Source organism: Scyliorhinus torazame, chromosome 21 (assembly GCF_047496885.1).
Source record: "Scyliorhinus torazame isolate Kashiwa2021f chromosome 21, sScyTor2.1, whole genome shotgun sequence".
Taxonomy (NCBI): domain Eukaryota; kingdom Metazoa; phylum Chordata; class Chondrichthyes; order Carcharhiniformes; family Scyliorhinidae; genus Scyliorhinus; species Scyliorhinus torazame.
The window spans coordinates 10,163,602-10,181,595 of record NC_092727.1 but is presented as its reverse complement, the minus strand read 5'-3'; the positions used below and the strand labels follow the sequence as shown (position 1 = coordinate 10,181,595).

The 17,994-nt window shown below is 45.4% G+C and overlaps 1 protein-coding gene across 1 annotated transcript in view; it reads left to right on the top strand.

Annotated features, from left to right (window-relative positions):
• The window catches only part of LOC140397951 (5-hydroxytryptamine receptor 3A-like), a 33,239-nt gene extending 16,538 nt beyond the window's left edge, over nucleotides 1-16,701 (top strand). Inside the window, exons 4-9 of the mRNA XM_072486205.1 lie at nucleotides 1,023-1,132; nucleotides 3,039-3,208; nucleotides 8,282-8,448; nucleotides 10,000-10,210; nucleotides 11,911-12,144; nucleotides 16,162-16,701. Coding sequence (XP_072342306.1) covers nucleotides 1,023-1,132; nucleotides 3,039-3,208; nucleotides 8,282-8,448; nucleotides 10,000-10,210; nucleotides 11,911-12,144; nucleotides 16,162-16,445 — 1,176 coding nt within the window. The 3' untranslated portion in view covers nucleotides 16,446-16,701. The remainder of the gene's footprint in view (nucleotides 1-1,022; nucleotides 1,133-3,038; nucleotides 3,209-8,281; nucleotides 8,449-9,999; nucleotides 10,211-11,910; nucleotides 12,145-16,161) is intronic.
• The last annotated feature ends 1,293 nt before the right edge of the window (nucleotides 16,702-17,994 follow it).

Sequence of the window (17,994 nt, the reverse complement as noted above, 5' to 3'; positions counted from 1 at the left end):
AGGTGAATTGGACATTCTGAATTCTCCCTCGGTGTACCCGAACAGGTGCCGGAATGTGGCGACTGGGGGATTTTCACAGTAACTTCATTGCAGTGTTAGTGTAAGCCTGCTTGTGACACTAATAAAGATTATTATTATTATTTCTCATTGTTCCATTGTGTTTCACCATTTCTTATCCTGTTCTGAAACCTGGAACATCAGCTTAGGTTGTGTACATAAATCCTATGATCCAGTAGCGAGATTTCTATCAGATCATATAAACACCAGGGAAAGATCAGCTGGTCAAGCAAGCCTGCCCGACACATCATGATGACTGGAGCATCATGGCTAAATACCCTCTTTCCCTCCACCCCACCTTTCCTCCCACAACCAAATAATGTCTTGTGAGAGGCAAGAAAGGGGAGAGAGAGAGGGGAATGCCAAACCAATAAAGAAAAAATATACCTCTCCAAGCTGCTCAGGCAATTGAACCAATCCAGAAATTTGGAGATCCACATGGACCTAGATTTCTAAACACCGAGACATGATTTTGCCCAATTCAGGAACTGGTCCAACTCTGTTTAGAATCACAGGATTCCTCAGTGCTGAAGGATGCCATCCAACCAATAGATTCTGCACCATCCCTTTGAAAGAACACCCTACCTTAGCCCACTTTCCCGCCTTATTCCCATAACCACACCTAACCTTTGGACACTAAAGGGCAATTTTAGCATGGCCAATCCACCTGACCTGTACATCTTTGGACTTTTGAAGGCAGAGAGTGAAGACTCACGACAATAGGTTCAATATTCATACTGAACCAAGTCCTACCGATCGGCTTGGGACGGCCAAATTAACTCAGCTTCTGTTACATTGAATATTCACAAGTTTGGAGATTTTACCTTGCATATTTTTGAAATATCTGAATGTTGGGGTCCATATCTCGGTAAAAAATAGTCCAATCACTCACTTACATTGTAGGTAGAATCCTTGCATGGATCACGACACAAACTCTGAATAACTGGTTCCCCAATGTCTTTCAGGTTTGGACAGATGAATTCTTGATGTGGAATCCCAAGGACTTTGATGATATCAAGCAGATATCGATTCCCACTGCAAACATATGGGTGCCAGATATTTTAATAAATGAATTGTAAGTAATCTTCGCATGAACGTAACAGTGCGGAAGAAACTACAGCGAGTATCTAAGGTTGTCCTTTACACCTCTGAGCCAGTCAAGCATTTTTGGATGCATTCTCTAACGGTTTTGAAACACTCATTTAAAAAAAGTCTGATTTTCTTTTCATCCAGATACAATTTTCCTCTCGCCTCTCGCTCTGAACACTTCAGTTATTGACTATATTAATGATTTTTTTTTTGTCATGAGCAAATAAATTCCTCAGAACTTGTGCTTTAACTTCACATCCCCTCCACCCAACGAGATTTGGGGAGAACCATATAGATATTGAGGAATAAGGGTCTTGGAACAGAGTGTTTCCATAATCTTCAACATGTAATTCCCAAAAAGAGATAAGCAGGTTTTGTCGAATGGCCGTGGAGATTCAAAGTTCCCGACCAAATCTGGGGTGGCGCCGCTTTTGCGATGCTCTGCGACCGGGTTCCGGACGGCATGGGTCTCTCATGGTCCCATCCGTCGGGAACTCGGCGTGGCGGCTGCGGACTCAGTCCAGCGCCGCCACAGTCGGGGGCGGGCCGATCTGCGGGCAGGGGGGAATCTCCATCTGGGGCTGGGGACACTGTGGGGGGGGGGGGGGTTCTGGGGCGCACGAGCCGGCCAAAGGGGGGGACTATTTTGTCCCCCGGGTCCGCGAACGGCTGCCGCCATATAGCACGCTGCAGGCCGCTGCGGTGCGCATGCGCAGCAACGGACCCGCCAATTCTCTGGGCCGTATCGGCAGCTAGAGCCGGCTGCACTACGCTGCTGGCATCCTAGCCCCCAGCAAAACGGGGAACGGTGGCTGTTTTGTGCCAGTTTCTCTGGCGTAAAACACCACCGTTCCCACACTGGCGTGGGGACATAGCCCCAGAATCGGAGAATCCAGACCCTTACGTTCCTTCAATTCTGGCCTTTTGAGTGCATCCCAACGTTCGTTGTTCCACAAATGTTGGTCATCGGATTGGCCATAATAAATTGCCCTTAGTGTCCAAAATTGCCCTTAGTGTTGGGTGGGGGGTTACTGGGTTATGGGGATAAGGTGGAGGTGTTGACCTTGGTCAGGGTGCTCTTTCCAAGAGCCGGTGCAGACTCGATGGACCGAATGGCCTCCTTCTGCACTGTAAATTCTATGAATCTATGAATCTCTCCAGCTGACTGGACCGTTCACTGAAATTCCCTCACTAAACCTCTCCACTCTTCCTGCCTCCTGTAAGATGCTTATGTAACCTACCTTTTTGACCAGGTTTTCACTCACCTGTCAACATCTGTGCCAAAATGATGTTTTGGCATATTCCAAAATATACACCTTGTTGTAACGTGAATTCTCACTCGCGTTTGCCATTCTTGCGTCGAGGTGCGGGGAATAGAAGAATGGCATAAAACTGATCAGCTGACCAACCCAAGCTTTTCTCATTCACCTTCGAGCAACCAGTTCCAGGGTTGAATGGAAATGGCAGCTTACTTGCAGAGAAGTTCATCTGGGAAAGAGTGCTCCACGTTCCTGCAGTCCGTCAGAAACTTTGTAACATTTTTAACAATATTCATTGAACTCGCCAGTGACCAGTTGGTCTTCTTTGTCTTAAGGTTGTTAATAATTCAGCATTAGCTGATAAATGAAAAGGCAAATAACAGGGGTCATTCATGATTTTATACAAATTTACACTGAGCGACTCGATTCGCCATCATGTGGACCCATTGACCACAGCCTGAATTTAACCAGTTGCTGCTGTTCAGGGGAATGACCCTAAATTCTCACACTTCCCCAGTCGTGCTGGGGTTTATGTCTCCTCTCACCCTACTTCGTCCTTTCTACCTCAAATTACCCTTCAAATTCACCTCAGCTAGTCCTCGTGGTATTGCGTTTAAACAAGTATTTTCTTAGTGTTGACGTAGGCAAATCACCTGAAATCCCGTACGTTTACGTTGATAATGGAGGCCGAGTGAAGAACTACAAGCCCATCCAGGTGGTCACCGCTTGTAGCCTGGACATTTACAACTTCCCGTTTGATGTCCAGAACTGTACGTTCACATTCACAAGCTGGCTGCACAACAGTGAGTAACGCTAGAAGCGAGAAAAAAAATCTGTGTTACTTGTTGTGACTTTGGAAGAAAAAATGGGAGAAAAATAGTGGGGGTGGGGGGGGGGGGGGGGAGGGGGAGGGGGATACTTTTGACTTGGGAGAAAAATCAAGAGGTGAAAAGGGGATTGTTGGTTCACAATTGCACAAAGTAAGCACCTTTGTGATTCTAAATGGATCATGATTCCTGTCCGAGAGGTTGCTGTTGACGTTAATATTCAGGACAGCAGAGCAGTTTGGTGCTTCTGTGAAACTACAGCTGAAAATATTGTTAAAAGACAGGCTGAGGGGCAGCACGGTGGCACAGTGGTTAGCACCTCTGCCACACGGCGCCGAGGTAGCAAATTCGATCGCAGCCCTGGGTCACTGCCCATGTGGAGTTTTCACATTCCCCCCCCCCATGTTTGCGTGGGTTTCACCCCCACAACCCAAAGATGTGCTGTGTAGGTGGATGGGCCACGCAAAATTGCCCCTTAATTGGAAAAAATGAATCGGGTACTCTAAATGCTTTTAAAAAGACAGGCTGAGAATAGGAACAGTAACAATACAAGGACCAGGAAAGGCCATTCACTCCATTGACATTAATTCCTCTTATACTCCAGCTCACCAATCCTGACATGCAGCAGCTTTGATAGGTTACTAAAAACATTTATCATATCATAATCATGTATTTCACCTTAATTTACCTTTCCGTCATCTTACAAATAAGCCAATGTTTCTCTATCTATTTTACATTTCTTTTCATTCATTTAATGTTCTCTAGTCCTACTAGCTGTCTTAATTTTCAGTAAGATTCTGGGTTTACCTTATCTCCACTTTATGTGCCTTGATCCAGTTCCTTCTTTAACTATCTCTTCTCCGGAGTACAAATATTAATTTTCTTTCATCTTTCTTCATAGTTCTGCTTTCTTTGTACTTTTGGATCCCTTTTGCTGAGGAAAATATTCAATCGTGTAAAAAATGTTGATGATGATGCTGGTAAAATGTTATAACTGAATCCTACGAGAAATAACTGATCACAATTGGTTTTAACCAAATTCAATGTCGGGCCAAGGCTGATGGAAGGATGGTCGGCAATGGTAGAGTGAATGAAATCGTGGTTGTGCAAGAGGCCAGAGTTGGAGGAATACCAAGACCTTTGTAGAGATGCAGGGCTGGAGGAAGTCAGAGACATAGGGAGGGGCGAGGCCACAAAGGGATTCAAAAAAAGAACGAGAATTATAGCAACAGTTGGAAAAACATTTATTCAGGAACTCGGGAAATAGAATGGTGCCAACATCATCCCGCACTGCCGTTCAATCAATCGCGAGATAACATGGCTCAGAAGTCCCAACTGTGTTGTTCTCTGTTTTTGCATTGCCTGGATGGCTTGGATGCGTAGTGTTGAACAAAGAACACCAAGCTTTGTTAACGAACAAAACTAATTTATTAACACCACTAAATAAGATTTGTACGTATTCCTAAAGTACTGTGCTAACTCTAACTACAGAACTCTCAAATACACAACTGATCCTTCTCATGCCTAACCATCTTCTACTACCTTCTTACTCCCACAAGGCTTAGCATCAATGTCTTATATACTTGTAACTCTAGCTCCCTCTACTGGCTGATCTAGCCATTTCATTAACCTTTACAGTTCTTATATTTATGATAATACCACACCAACAATGTCTAGAGTGCCTCTTGTGTCAACCACTGAGTTGGATGTGGGATGGTACTCATGGCAGAATTATAGCAAACAGTCTATTTTACACCAAACTACCCCTATTTATTCAGGCTGCTTAAATTCACCATCCACAGCAAATAGTCCACAGAGTCTATTTAAAAAGAGTCCCTGTAAACTGCAGCAAACGGAACTCACAAGCAAAACTACAGCAACATCTCCCGATCAAAGCATAGAAAGCATCCTATCTGGCTGCATCGCAGCCTGGTATGGCAATTGCTCGGCCTAAGGCCGTAAGAAACTTCAGAGAATTGTGAGCACAGCCCAGTCCATCACGAGAACCCGCCTCCCAACTATTGACTCTGTCTACACCTCCCGCTGCCTTGGGAAAGCGGGCTGGATAATCAAAGACCCCTCTCCCCCAGGGTATTCACTCTTGCAACTTCTTCCATCGGTCAGGAGATACAAAATTTTTGGAACACGCACTAAAGAGAGAGCACAAGATGGCGCCGGAGCGTAGCGACTCTCTACGAGCTCTCCTGAACAGATCCTCTTTTTACTTATCTTACAATCGTTCTAATCTTTTAAAATTTAATTCTAAGACTAACATTATTACTACATTGTGTACCTTGTGTTGCCCTATTGTGTGTTTTCTTTTATTTCCTTTTCTTTTCATTTACTTAATGATCTGTTGAGCTGCTCGCAGAAAAATACTTTTCACTGTACCTCGGTACACGTGACAACAAACAAAATCTAAATCCAAGTTCAAAAACAGATTCTTCCCCGCTGTTACCAGACTCCTAAACAATCCTCGTCTGGACTGATCTGATCTCTTCAAACATCTTCTCTACTGGTATGCTTCACCCAATACCTGTGTCTGAGTATTTACATTGCGTATTTATGTTTGCCTTATGTTTTTTTTCCTGTATGGAATGATATGTCTGGACCGTACGCAGAACAATACTTTTTGCTGTGCCTCGGGACACGTGACAATAAAACAAATCCAATCCAATGCAAAGCAGGGTTTTTTCACCAGTCAAATGGGCAGCATGGTAGCATTGTGGATAGCACAATTGCTTCACAGCTCCAGGGTCCCAGGTTCGATTCCGACTTGGGTTCACTGTCTGTGCGGAGTCTGCACATCCTCCCCGTGTGTGCGTGGGTTTCCTCCGGGTGCTCCGGTTTCCTCCCACAGTCCAAAGATGTGCAGGTTAAGTGGATTGGCCATGATAAATTGGCCTTAGTGTCCAAAATTGCCCTTAGTGTTGGGTGGGGTTACTGGGTTATGGGGATAGGGTGGAGGTGTTGACCTTGGGAAGGGTGCTCGTTCCAAGAGCCGGTGCAGACTCGATGGGCCGAATGGACTCCTTCTGTTCTATGAATTCAAATCAGCGAGTGGAGGATACTTAGACAATAAAAAGTGCATACATAAAATTAATCAAAGCAATTTACAACAGGATTGACGAGTCTCTGAGTGGGAATAATTTTGTCACTGTAGCAGTCATGCTGTATCATATATAGGCATAGCCAGGATCAATTTCCTGGAGGCAGGAGGGAAACAAAATAAAACCTGTGAATAAACCATACTGCTGCTGCCCACCATCTAGTGGTTGGTTTAAGAATAATACTGTCAGAAGATTTAACAGAATCACAGAATGGTTACAGCACAGAAGGATGTTAATCAGCCCATTCGGTCCGCGCCAGCTCTCTGCAAGAGATATATTCCCTCTCCTTTTGGAAACCACGACACAATCTGCCCTCACCACACCTACCCAGATCCTGACCACACCCTGTTAAACAAAGATTTTCCCTGTCTCTGGTGGTTTGGCAAATCAGCTTAAATCGGTGTTCTTTGGTTCTTGGCTGTGCGGAGAGAACGGAAGGGATTTTATTATTTTAATTTACAAAATAATGTTATTGATATATTAGATACAATGGCCCCAACGCAATAGAATCATAGAATTTACAGTGCAGAAGGAGGCCACTCGGTCCATCGAGTCCACTCCGGCCCTTGAAAGAGCACCCCACCCCCCTGCCTCTCCCCGCAACCCAGCAACCCCACCTAACCTTTGGACATTACGGCCAATTTAGCATGGCCAATCCACCTAACCCGCACATCTTTGGACTGTGGGAGGAAACCGGAGCGTCCGGAGGAAACCCACGCAGACATGGAGAGAAAGTGCAAACTCCACACAGTTAGTGACCAAGCCATGAATCGAACCCGGGTCCCTGGTGCCATGAAGCAACAGGGCTAACCACTGTGCACCATGCCGTCCCTAGATATGGATGTTTTAACATTCATTTATTTTTTGGAGATAATCATGAGGAAACCCATAACAATGCAGATGAGATCAATTTGTTTTTGAGGAGAATGTTTTTAATCATGTTATTGGTTATTTATTTATCTGCTATATTTTGGTCATATTAAGGCGATATTATAAATTGAATTAAAATCTATTAGATTAGTTGCTTAGCTCACTTGTAGTCCTAACTTGACTCTGTTGGCAAGCAATGACATCTGTCGTGTTATGTACCCTGGGATAACACAGGCTGCAACTGATGCAGCTTTAACCAAAAGATACTCCAGACCTTGAAGTTAGTTCAATCTGATTTATTGAACCAGTAGCACAGTTAGCACAGTTCTCTATGAGTTCGACTCTCTGCTAACCGAAGTGTGGTTACTCTGTCTGACTGAACCAGATTAGCTCTTAGCCAGGTGCTGGAGGTGTGATGCTGTACATACACCCTGACTCACTCTGTAGATGTTCATCAGTTGAAAGAGGCGGAGTGTGAATGCCCCGTGCCTTTTATAGTGAGATACCACCCCTGAGTGTCCTGCCTGATCATTGGTCATGTCCTGTTCTCTGTGTTCATTAGCTGCCTGTCTGTGCCTGTCTGTATATCATTATCTGCATGTCTGCATATCATGACAACATCCACTGCACAATGTAGAGGTTCACCTTGTGTCTCATGCTTCACTAAACAGGAGCAGTGGTTTGGAGAAGTTGGTGTCAGGGTCAGTAACCTGTCTGGCAGCACTCACCATTCTCACCGAAGAATGGGGAGAAATAACTTTCATTTCTTTAACTCCTTTCAATACCACAGGGTTCCCCCAAAGTGCTTCAGAGCCAATAAAGTATCTTTGAAGTATAGTCACTGTTGTAATATGGGAAATGCGGCAGTTAATTGACGCATTGCGTTGATTATATTAAACTCTGCCCTAATACCTCCTTTCGTGGCTCGGTTTGTTTGATATCGCTTCTGAGAAGCAACTTTGCACGTTTTACTAAACGAAAGCACTATGTAAATTTGTGTTTGTTGTTGTAGTATTATTCTCAAATTGGATTGCAAACCTGTCTAACTGTTTTGCTTTAATACTTTCAGTTCGAGATATTAATATCTCTCTGTGGCGATCACCGGAAGTCGTGAAATATGACAGGAGCGTTTTCATGAATCAAGGCGAATGGGAGCTCCTTTACGTTGATACCCAATTCAATGAATTTAACCTAGAGAGAGGCGTGTCTGATGGCTATGCAGAAATGCGTTTTTTTGTAAGTCACCTCTTGCGGAACACTTAATGATTAGCTTTTGGTCTTTGTCAGGCATGAACGATGACACCATCATCATAAGCTCTGCACATCAGCAGATTCTTGAAATTGCAGCCAAAAGAGTTCTTCCACATCTGGCGCTTGAGCTCAAACACAGCGCAAGATGACGGGACACTGGTCTTTCTCTTGTATTCAAACCATTTAAGAGTAGACAAGTATTAATTGTTGTATGGGACTCTCAGGTTGAAAAAGGATAAGAGAAAAGATGAGATCAATTGGAAAGCAGTAACATCGGCCTTGGGTTGATTTTAGAAATTAGGAAAACTGAGGGAAATTTGTTAAAGGAACAGAAAGACTTTCTATAGCCCCTTTGACAACCTCAATGTTCTCAATTGCTCTACAGCCAATTACACGTTTGACGTAAAGTTGCTGTTGTAATGTTGGCAACACAGGAGCCAATTTGCACACAGAAAACTCCTTCAAACAGCAATGTGATCATTAACAGACAATCTGTTTGCAATGATGTTAATTGAGGGATAAATATTGGCCAGGGACAGCTCCCCTGCTCTTCTTGAGAATAGGGCCATGGGATCTCTTCCATCCACAATAGAGTAAACAGGCCCTTAGTCTAAGGGCTCAACTGCAAGATGATACCTCGAAATGTCAGCATGGGCTTTGTGTTCAAGTCCTGGAGTAGGCCTTCAACACCCAATCTTCCCTCTCAGAGTCAAGAGTGTTACCCACTGTGCATCACCCAATCACTACTCCTGAGCTGATTCTGTCATTGCTGGGTATCGCCCTGGGCTATGAACTTTGACCTTTTATTTCTCGGTATTCTTTATGAGTTTGCTTAATTACAGCCTCAATTTCTTTATCTTTTGAAACAAGCAGCCAATTAATGTGATGCCATTTGGAGTTCATGAGGGAAATGGGGTTGCAAATATCTTTGAAGGCGAGGGACAAGGGACATGGAGGTGGCCACACTTACCCCTTATAACCTGTTCCGCCATTTGATTAAGTCATGACTGATCTGTGATATAACTTAATGAATGACTTTCTTCAACAAAACTGTATCAACTTCAGAATCAAAATGAACAATTGACTTAGTATCAATTGCTGCTTGCAAAAGGGATTTCCAAACTTCCCCCACCCTTTGCAGGTATAAATGTTTCCCAAACTCATTCATGAAATGTTCGTCCTTAATCTTTAGGCTATGTCTGCTAGTCCTATGGCCGACTCTCCAACCAATGGAAATAATTCTCTCTATCAACTCTATCAGTTCCCTTAGTATCCTGATAACGTAAATCAAGTCACCCCTTATTTTAAATTCCAGGGATACTGCATGAGTTTGTTTAATTTCGCCTCGTGGTTTAAACCCAGGAGTCCGCCTATCATTCTGGTAAATCTGCACTGCCAATATACCCTTCCTAAGATGTGGTGTCAAGATGTGAACACAGTACTCCGGGTGTGGTCTAACCAGAGTGTTATTTGTCAGGAGTATAACTTCAGCCCAGGTTATTTTCATGACAATATTTCTCTCTTGTTTTATCTTAGCTCGTCATTCGAAGACGCCCCCTGTTCTATGCAGTTAGTTTGCTGCTGCCCAGTATCTTCCTGATGGTCATGGACATCATAGGGTTTTATCTGCCTCCAGACAGTGGTGAGAGAGTTTCGTTTAAAATTACTCTTCTTCTGGGGTATTCCGTCTTTCTCATCATCGTGTCTGACACCCTTCCAGCGACAGCCATTGGCACTCCACTGATAGGTAAATGGGCACTTCGAAGTCTGCTCTTATTTTGTGTCAGCTGTCGGTTTGGTCAAGTGCTGAATGAAGCAATAATCTGCAGTTTGCTTGTTAAAAAACAAAAAGTGCTTGTGTGTTGTATCTTTTAAAGAGAAGAACAGCAACAGATCCTGCACCTTGGAAACTGACATAGGCTGGGATTTCTCCCCCCACCCCCCTCTCCCCACCTTACGGTGGGTTTTCCCACACCGGGGGCAGTTTGGCATTGACCAGCAGTGGGATCTTCCCATCCTACCAAAATCAATGGCCTGCCCTGCCGTCGGTGAGCCCCGTGGCAAGGGATGAATTTGTTGGGATTGGAAGATACTGCCGATGGGAAGGGCCAGTGTGAGAACGCTCAAATATCTCACCGGGTGTGAACAATGAACTCCCCCGTGTACCTAGCAGAGTATGAGCCCACCCATTAAGGGGGCGCGGAACTCTAAACAATATATAGTTGTCGGGATATAAAGCCAGCCAGTTCGGCACCGGCAAGGCAGACCCAGTTGGGATCTAGCGTGCGATGTATATACTGGTTATTGCAACTAAACTAAGTTTCTTTGAACTCTTTGGTGTGGACTCCTTCATGGTCTTATAAAAGCCAGAAGATCCCACCTGTCGCGTCATTATGGCACAGGAGGACCTATTTGATCAACCAAGTTGATGCGGGCTCTCCTGTGGAGCAATTCAGCCAATTCCATCGCCCCGCTCTGTACCCATGGTCCTACAAGACTATTGTCTCTCAAGTACCCATCTTACTTCCTTTTGAATTCATTCATCATCTTTGACGCTGAAAGAACTGCCCGGGTGCTGGTATAGACCTCTCCTGGCTTTCTCCTGCTCTCTGATTAAACCAGCAGGGTCTCCATGACAAATGAAATTTAAATTGGGTGTCAATGTGTTGGTCAATCGGGAGGATCTGCCACTGCCACTTCACACTTGGCTGCATCTGGCATCACTAATCTCACCCAGAGTTAGGATGATTGGCTAATTCCCCTGCCAGTCACTGCTGTAAATGTTTGGGACCAATTTTACTTACATAATTTGCATTTGCATTGTGCTGGTGAAATCACCCCTTCTTTTAGCTGGAGATTTCATAGAATTTACAGGGCAGAAGGAGGCCATTCGGCCCATCGAGTCTGCACCGGCTCTTGCAAAGAGCACCCTACCCAGATGCAACACCTCCACCCTATCCCCATAACCCAGTAACCCCACCCAACACTAAGGGTCATTTTGGACACTCAGGGCAATTTATCATGGCCAATCCACCTAACCTGCACATCTTTGGACTGTGGGAGGAAACCGGAGCACCCGGAGGAAACCCAAGCAGACACAGGGAGAACATGCAGACTCCGCACCGACAGTGGACCCAAGCCGGGAATCGAACCTGGGACCCTGGAGCTGTGAAGCAACTGTGCTAACCACTGTGCTACCGTGTTGCTGAAGTTTTGGTCATGAGTTTTGTTTGCTGTATTTCAAATAAAACTCTTTTTATGTCGGCTCTAGACCGTTTGCTGCGATATTTGGAGTCCTGACATAAGCCACATTCTGCCTCCAATTCATCGAATGACACAATGGTGTCTTACGTCACTCTGCTCGAGGGTTTAACTTGGGGAAACGACTATTTCAGTAACCAAATCCTATTCTTTGCACCCCCCCCCAACTTCCCCATTCCTCCTCAGGTGTGTACTTTGTGGTGTGCATGGCTCTGCTGGTGATCAGCCTGACCGAGACCATTCTAATTGTGCGGCTGGTACACAAGCAGGACCTCCAGCCACATGTGCCAGAGTGGGTGAAGCGCTTGGTTCTGGAAAAGGCCACGATCTTGCTCTGTCTCCGCAACAAAAAGTGGTTCCATTCCACGAGTCAAAACAGCGAAACACCAGAGAACCCCAGGGACAGGAAAGGAAGCACAGGTTGGTGGAATAAACGCCAGGGCAAACAAGAATAAAAATGAGCTCACTTGATTTTATAACCACACCTTTACATAAGGGAATTGGCAAGCAAGGGGAGACTAAGTGATCCATCAGGACTGACTCACGTATATTGATGACTGGTCCAAATGGTGTGGTATCCTGGGGTGCAATGTAAATAGAAGTTCTTTTTATTTAGACTTTGTGCAAAATACATAGAAACAATCTACATAAAAATAGAAGGTGCAATATAAATGAAAGATTTTGTTTATTGCATTTGATGGCTATGGATGACTAGGATTGGAAAGTCAATTTGGGGAAATTGATGGAATCTGTAATCAAGACTAGGAGTTGGGATTCTCTCAGCCCAGGCCGGGCCGGAGAATCGGCGGGCCGGGTGCGAATCGCGCGACGACGCCCCGACGTCGGTCGGCCGATTGTCCGGAGAGCGATTCTCCACCCGGGATGGGCCGAGCGGCCACGCAAAAAAACCCGAGTCCTGCCGGCGCCGTTCACACCTGGTTTTATCCGGTGGGACCTCGGCGTGCATGCATCCGGGGGCGGCCTGGTTGGGGGGGGGGGGGTTCCGACCCCGGGGGCTGCCTCCGCTGTGGCTGGCCTGGTCCGCGATCGGGGCCTACCGATCAGCGGGCCGGCCTCTCGGGCCTCTTTTGTTCCGCGTCGGCCCCTGTAGCCCTACGCCATGTTGCATCGGGGCCAACACGGAGAAGGGAGCCACTGTGCACGCGCTCATTGGCGCCGGTCCCACTGCGCATGCGCAGATCCGCGGAACCCATCTGATGCCCATCTAACTCCAGTGCCGTGCTGCTCCTGAGGCCATGTTGACGCCGTCGAGAAATGCAATGGGGTTTACGACGGCGTCAACACTTAACCTCAGGATCAGAGAATGCCGCCCAGGGTAACTGAACACGTTAAAAATGTTCAGTTTATCTGAGTGAACCAGCATAGATCATGCGTGACAATCCTCATTGAATTCTTTTGACGTGTTGACTAAGGTAGTGGACAGGGGAATGATTATGGATGTCATTTATATTGACTTCCAGAAGACATTTGATAAAGTACTACATAAGAGACTGTTAACTACGGTAGAAGCCGTTGAATTGAGAGCAAATTACTGACATGGCTGGGAAATTGGTTGAGTGGCAGGTGACAGAAAGTGTCCATTAGTCATTAACGACTTGGATAATGGCATAGAAAGTCATATATCCAAATTTGCTGATGACACAAAATTGGGTGGAATTGTAGACAACAGCATATAAAATTACAAAGGGATATTGATAGTCTAGGTGAGTGGGCAAAACTGTGGCAGATAGATTTTAGTGTCAGCAAGTGTGAGATTATTCATTTTGGTCCAAAAATTAATAGATCAGGGTGCTTGTTTGAAAAATATTGCAGAGTGATGTCACAGGAAAGCGGTCGGCTGATTGGTTGGTGAGTAACTGATATTAGGGACTTTGTCTGAATAGCTGAAGCTGGGAAGAGTATTGCTTCTAGATTTGTTCCAGTTTAAGGCCTAAGTGTTTACTTTTGAGACATGTCGGGTGAGGGCAGCTGAGTGGAATGTGTGACGTGTTATACGTGGGAGCTTTGGACCCTCCCAGTGTCCCAGATGAAAAAGTGAGTGGGAAGTGCTGTCAACTGCAGAAACTGGAGCTCTGGGTTTCGGAGCTTGGGCAGCAGCTGGAGACAGTGTGACGCATCCACGAGACTGAGGGTTACATCGATAGCACATTTAGAGAGGGGGCGGGTTAAAGATAAGAAGAGCAATTGTAATAGGAGATTCATTAATCAGCAGAGTAGTCTGCGGCCAGAGACGTGACTCCAGGATGGTGTGTTGCCTCCCTGGTGCCAGGGTCAGGGATGTCACTAAATGGCTGCAGGGCATCCTAAAGGGGAAAGTAAAAGTCAGAGGTCGTGGGACATGTTGGTACCATCAATATAGGTAAAATGTAGGATGAAGTCTTGCATCAAGAATTCAGGGAGCTCGGCAGTAGATTAAAAAGCAGGGCCTCTAAGGTTGTAATCTCTGGATTATTCCCGGTGCCATGCTAGCACATATAGAAATAGAAAAATAGGGCAGATGAATGTGTGGCTCAAGGAGGGAGGGTTTTAGATTCTTGGATCACTGGGACCATTTCTGGGGAAGGTGGGACATGTACAAGAGGGACGGTCTGCACCTGAATCACATTGGGACTAACATCCTTACAGGTAGGTTTGTTAGTGCTGTTGGGAGGAGTTTAAACTAGTTTGGAGGGGGGAAGGGACACAGAGTATTAGTAAAATAGAGACACATCACACGAGTAAAATAAGCAAGTCAGAGTGAGTTCAGCTTTGGTGAATGTCATGAGAGTACGACAAGGCTGGGTGGTCTTTACTTTAATGCTAGGAGTGTAATAGGCAAGACTAATGAGTTAACACCGTGGATTGACACAAGGAATTGTGCCATTGATGCCATCACAGAGACACGGTTAAGAGAAAGACTGGTAACTTAACATTCCAAGATATAGGATCAGCCATGATATGCACCTATGCACATAATGAGATATAGACAGGCAGTGACAGACACCCAGTACAGCCAATCAACACACAGGACAGAACACAACCAATCACCAGACAGAACACTAGAGTGGGGTTTCCCACTATAAAACACATGAGGCACCAGCACTCCGCCTCTTCCCACTGGTGACAACTGTAGTGACAGTCAGGGTGTATATATCAGTTAGCACCTTCTACAGCTGGCTCAGTGCTAGTCTGGTCTAGTTAGTTATAGTTAGCACACTTAGATTAGTAGAGTGTCAACCCACAGCAAGCTGTGTGCACTGTTAGAGAAGTTCAATAAATCATATTGAACCAACGTCTAAGTTTGGTGTCTGCTTTCCAGTACAACTGCATCCAGTTGCAGTCCGTGTTACCCCAAGGTGAATAACACAACAGGATCTTCAGGCAAGACCGGGGAGGGTGTTAAAAAGGGAGGTGGTGTTGCGCAATTAACGAAGGAATCAATTAATGCAATGAAGAGAGATGATATCTTGGAAGGATCAATTTACTGAAGTGTTTAAGAATAATAATTAGGTAATTATGCTAGGGGATTTCAAACTTCCCCAACATTAGGGGCTGGTTTAGCACAGTGGGCTAAACAGCTGGCTTGTAATGCAGAACAAGGCCAGCAGCGCGGGTTCAATACCGGCCTCCCCGAACAGGCGCCGGAATGTGGCGACTAGGGACTTTTCACAGTAACTTCATTGTAGCCTACTTGTGACAATAAGTGATTATTATTATAAATTGGGATAGCCGGAGTGTAAAGGGTTTAGATGGGGTGAATTTTTTGAAATGCATTCAGGGGAGTTTTTTGTATTGTGATGTAGAAGGCCCAACAAGCGATGGAGTTGTTCTTGGGAATGAAATCAGGTAAGTGTAAAATGCACTTGGATGAGCACCTGAACCACCATCAGATTGAAGGATGAGGGACAAAAGCAGGTAAGTGGGATTAGCCGGAGATTATTGGGCCAAAGGCCGAAAGGCCAATGGGCCGAAGGGTCTTTTCTGTGCTGTATGACTCTACAACTCTAGTGGGACATAGGAGCATGGGTTGGCCATTCAGCCTGTCCAGCCTGCTCTCCCATTCAAAGAGACCAAGGCTGATCATCTACCTCACTGCCACTTTCCTGCGATATCCCCATGTCCCTTAATGTCATCAATCTCCAGAAACCTATTGATGTCTGACTTGAACATACTCAGTAATTAAGCTTCCACAGACTCTGGGGTAGATGATTCCAAAGATTCTGCATCCCCTGAGTGAAGAGATTCCTCCTCATCTCGGTGTTAAATGGTCTTTCCCTTTTGCTGAGACGGTGCCGCCTGATTCTAGACTCACCAGTCAGGAGAAACATGCTATCCACATCTACGGCCAGCTAAGGTGACAGAGATCGGGGGGGTTGTTGCCATGGAGAGATTTTAAATAAAGAAACCGTGTTTCTTTTTGCATCTTTATCTTGACAGTGCAACTGAATCACTTCTCCTGCGAGAACGGGATGGACTGCGAGAAACCGGTTGACTCCAGCGTATCTCAGGCGGACTCGCGCCTCACGGTGGACAACATCCTCCACGAGATCTCAGCCATTCGCCAATTTCTGGAGAAGCGGGATGAGTGCAGAGATATTGCCAAGGAGTGGCTGCAGGTGGGGTACGTCTTGGATGTGCTCCTCTTCCGCGTCTACCTGGTGGCGGTCCTGGCCTATGGAATCAGCTTGGGCACTCTGTGGTCCATATGGCAGTACTCTTGAGTCAGCAAGGCCCAGGTTGGGCACCAGCTCCACTTGATGCAGCATACGTGCAGAGTTTACCTTGTATCTTTTAGTTGGATTGAGTTACGTCAAGTTTACAGCTATTCAATTCAACAGGCCCACGCTGGCTACAAACAAACCTGTTCCCATCCCTCTTCATCTAATCTGTCAGTGTAAGCTTCTAGACCTTTCTTGCTCACGCGCTTTCCCTGAAGTACTTCTATGATTTTCTATAAAATATTAAAACTATTATCTGTAGTCGCACATGGTGAGTTACACATCTTGTGTCATGGGTATGGGGAGATTTTCACGTAGACCACTGCCCCCGTTGTGAAGTTCTCAGGACAGGGAGGGTTTCATATTCAGATGGGGACATTTAGATTTGGAACTCCATGAACTGTTAAACATGATTCATTATTATGTGTCCCTTGCAGACTCCCTGTGCTGGTACATGTGTGTATGGTAGACTCAAGTGTACAAAAGGCACATTGTAATTTTAAAAACACCACACCCGCGAGAAACTGGCAAAACCAAGACAATCACTCATTTTATACAGCATGCTAATTGAATGCTGTACAAAATCATCATCCGATCATGTCAATTTCCTACACAGCTGGCCTATTTAACTTTTATTGTTATCTGTAAAATATAACATAGAACATTACAGCACAGTACAGGCCCTTCGGCCGTCGATGTTGCGCCGACCTGTGAAACCACTTTAAAGATAATCTACACTATTCCCTTATCGTCCATATGTCTATCCAATGACCATTTGAATACCCTTAGTGTTGGCCAGTCCACTACTGTTGCAGGCAGAGCATTCCACACCCTTACTACTCTCTGAGTAAAGAACCTACCTCTGACATCTGTCCTATATCTATCTCCCCTCAATTTAAAGCTATGTCCCCTCGTGCTAGACATCACCATCCGAGGAAAAAGGCTCTCACTGTCCACCCTATCCAATCCTCTGATCATCTTGTATGCCTCAATTAAGTCACCTCTTAACCTTCTCTCTAACGAAAACAGCCTCAAGTCCCTCAGCCTTTCCTCATAAGATCTTCCCTCCATACCAGGCAACATTCTGGTAAATCTCCTCTGCACCCTTTTCAATGCTTCCACATCCTTCCTATAATGCAGCGACCAGAATTGCACGCAATACTCCAAATGCAGCCGCACCAGAGTTTTGTATAGCTGCAACATGACCTCATGGCTCCAAAACTCAATCCCTCTACCAATAAAAGCTAACACACCGTACGCCTTCTTAACAAACCTCGCAACCTTGTTGGCAACTTTCAGGGGTCTATGTACATGGACACAGAGATCTCTCTGCTCATCCACACTGCCAAGAATCTTACCATTAGCCCAGTACTCTGTCTTCCTGTTATTCCTTCCAAAATGAATCACCTCACACTTTTCTGCATTAAACTCCATTTGCCACATCTCAGCCCAGCGCTGCAGTTTATCTATGTCCCTCTGCAACTTGTAACATCCTTCCGCACCGTCCACAACTCCACCGACTTTAGTGTCATCTGCAAATTTACTCACCCAT